The sequence below is a fragment of the Octopus bimaculoides genome, chromosome 5, assembly GCF_001194135.2.
Source record: "Octopus bimaculoides isolate UCB-OBI-ISO-001 chromosome 5, ASM119413v2, whole genome shotgun sequence".
NCBI lineage: Eukaryota > Metazoa > Mollusca > Cephalopoda > Octopoda > Octopodidae > Octopus > Octopus bimaculoides.
In genome coordinates this window covers 50,089,496-50,092,178 of record NC_068985.1, presented here as the reverse complement: position 1 = coordinate 50,092,178, position 2,683 = coordinate 50,089,496, and the positions used below count along the sequence as shown (strand labels likewise).

The 2,683-nt window shown below is 36.1% G+C and overlaps 1 protein-coding gene across 2 annotated transcripts in view; it reads left to right on the top strand.

Moving 5' to 3' along the window:
• Window positions 1-2,683, top strand: part of LOC106883232 (tRNA wybutosine-synthesizing protein 2 homolog) — a 45,405-nt gene that overhangs the window by 39,605 nt on the left and 3,117 nt on the right. For both annotated transcript variants that reach the window (XM_052968373.1, XM_052968374.1), the window contains one exon: window positions 1,875-2,032. In XM_052968373.1, coding sequence (XP_052824333.1) covers window positions 1,875-2,032 — 158 coding nt within the window. The remainder of the gene's footprint in view (window positions 1-1,874; window positions 2,033-2,683) is intronic.

The following is a 2,683-nucleotide window of genomic DNA, read 5'->3' as shown; positions in this document are numbered from 1 at the left end:
TAGGGTTAGGGTTAGTTTTAGGGTTAGGGTTACGGTTACGGTTAACAGTCTAGTTAGGGTTAGGGGATTAATACGATATACACCGTTACAGCGCTAACTGTTTTCAACTGAATAGACGTCAGTGATTAGTAGAAATTATCAAAATAAGACAATTTTTTACATGAAATAAATTCGAATACAAAAATATTTTTATGTTCTATAACACAAAATAGATAAGTATACGAAGTTTGAAAGTCTTTCCGTACCAAAAACACGACATAAAACATAAATGAAAACTGGCGCCCCCGTTTTAAAATAGATCCAATTATAGTAATATGGTTTCTTTCTAGATATAGGCACAGACACAATCACACACCTTTGGGTTCACTTCCACTGCAAGGCATTTTCAGCCAGTGTCTTCTTAGGGAAATTAGTTGATAGAAATTGTGTGGAAGCCCATCATATATCTGCATGTATGTAATGGGCTTCCATATATTAGACCGCAGCCTTGAAGAATTTTAGTCAGACAGATAAACCCCAGTACTTATTATCGATTTTTTTTCATGTCTGAACCACTAAATAATGAAGGACATAAATACACCAACACCAGGTGTCAAGTAGTGGTGCAGGAGACACAAAGATACATGCATGCATATGTGAAGGTGGGTGGCTTAGTGGTTAGGGTATTCAGTGCATGACCGTAAGCTTGTAAGTTCAATACCCAGCAGTGCATTGTATCCTTGAGTAAGGCACTTTATTTCTCATTGCCCCAGTTCATATATATATATATATATATATATATACATGTATGTATATATATATATATATATATATATATATATATAACAAATAGTGAGGGATTATCAATCCAGGCAAAATATTTCATAAGTTCTCTGTTGGTACACCAGGCTAACAATATCACTTAGATTTGGTAGGATCCAAAGTTATGGTTCATTACAATTCTATGTTGTAGATCCGTGAATGGGCTTCAGATAAACTGGATTTTACTGAGTGATATATAATAGACAAGTTAAGATAATAGTCATTGCATATAATTCTTTTATTATAGCAAATTTGGCTTACTGCTGTTTCCAGTAGTCATCATAGATAGGTTTACTCAATTGATCTATTGATCAATTGAGGTAAATTGAAAGACTTAAGATTAATGATACCTTCATCAGAGCCAGCATTACATTTGTCTTCATCTTTGGCTTTAATTGACAACACTTTCGAAAACAGTGTTCTTATGTCCTGTAACTTAGTGATTCCACAAATAGAGATCTCAGTGAGATAAGTACCAAATAAGTGCTAGGTTATAATTGACTAAAACTCTCCAATGGCTGAAACAAGTAAAATATTTTTAAAATAGTATATCCAGCATTGTATTATCTATTGTGCCATTCTCTCATTTTGTTTTAGAATGGTAACATGTGATTGAAGTATGATTTTGCTGTTGTCTCTTTCAGCTTGGGTGACCATGTAGCCACCTCTTCATTGGTTTATTCTACTAATTTGTAATTTATCTGAATGAGAAATATTTCCCTCAAATGTTTGAGAAGTGTATCTGTGGTAGGGAAAAGAGATCTGTCTAACATCCACTTCACATTATGAAGTTGGAGATTCGTGAAACTTAGAGATCTCTTCTTGGTTCTTTCAGCCCTACTTTGTGAAAACACTGACTGCCAAAAGTACGTTTACTTGCATGTTTGTGTGTGTGTGTGCATATGTATGTGACTGTGCACATATACTTGTGCGTGATATGTGGTTTTGTGTGTGTATTTTGCATGCATTCACATGTAGTTACATGTATGTGTGAGTATTTTTGTATATGAATGTGTGAATGTGTGAGGCAAAGTCAAGATGATTTGTATTGTTTTATCTTATTATTTTTGTAGGCATTGGTTACTTTACTTTGCCATACCTTGTCCATGCAAAAGCTAGCATGGTTCATGCCTGTGAATGGAACCCTGATGCAGTACATGCTTTGAGAGAAAATCTCAAACTCAATAAAGTAGAAGATCGTTGTATCATACATTTTGGAGATAATAAGAAAGTAAGTACATAAATAAAATACCGCATTTGCCAGTGTATAAAATGTACCCCAACTTTACAAGTATATTTTGTGAAAAAAATAAATTTAATATGTTTCATCATACACATTTGGAAAGATATTTTAAAGTAGCTTTGTAGGGAAAAATGTATGGTTCTGCACATGTAAATACAATGCTGTGACAGTACACTGGAATGCAATATGAAACCATAAATGAAACCTTTGTATTACTGGTACAGTCCATCCAATGGACTTCCACAGATTCTGTTCACCTAATTCACTGACAGGTCTTGGATCAGCTTCAGGGTGTGGTAATGACATTTGCTCAGTGAGATAGAACCTGGGGTATTATGACTGTGAGTCGAGGCGCAATGACCCAGTGGTTAGGGCAGCAGACTCGTGGTTTCGATTCCCATACCGGGCGTTGTGAGTGTTTATTGAGCGAAAACACCTAAAGCTCCACGAGGCCCTGGCAGGGGATGGTGGCAAACCCTGCTGTACTCTTCCACCACAACTTTCTCTCACTCTTACTTCCTGTTTCTGTTGTGCCTATAATTCAAAGGGTCAGCCTTGTCACACTGTATCACGCTGAATATCCCCGAGAACTACGTTAAGGGTACACGTGTCTGTGGAGTGCTCAGCCATTTGCACATT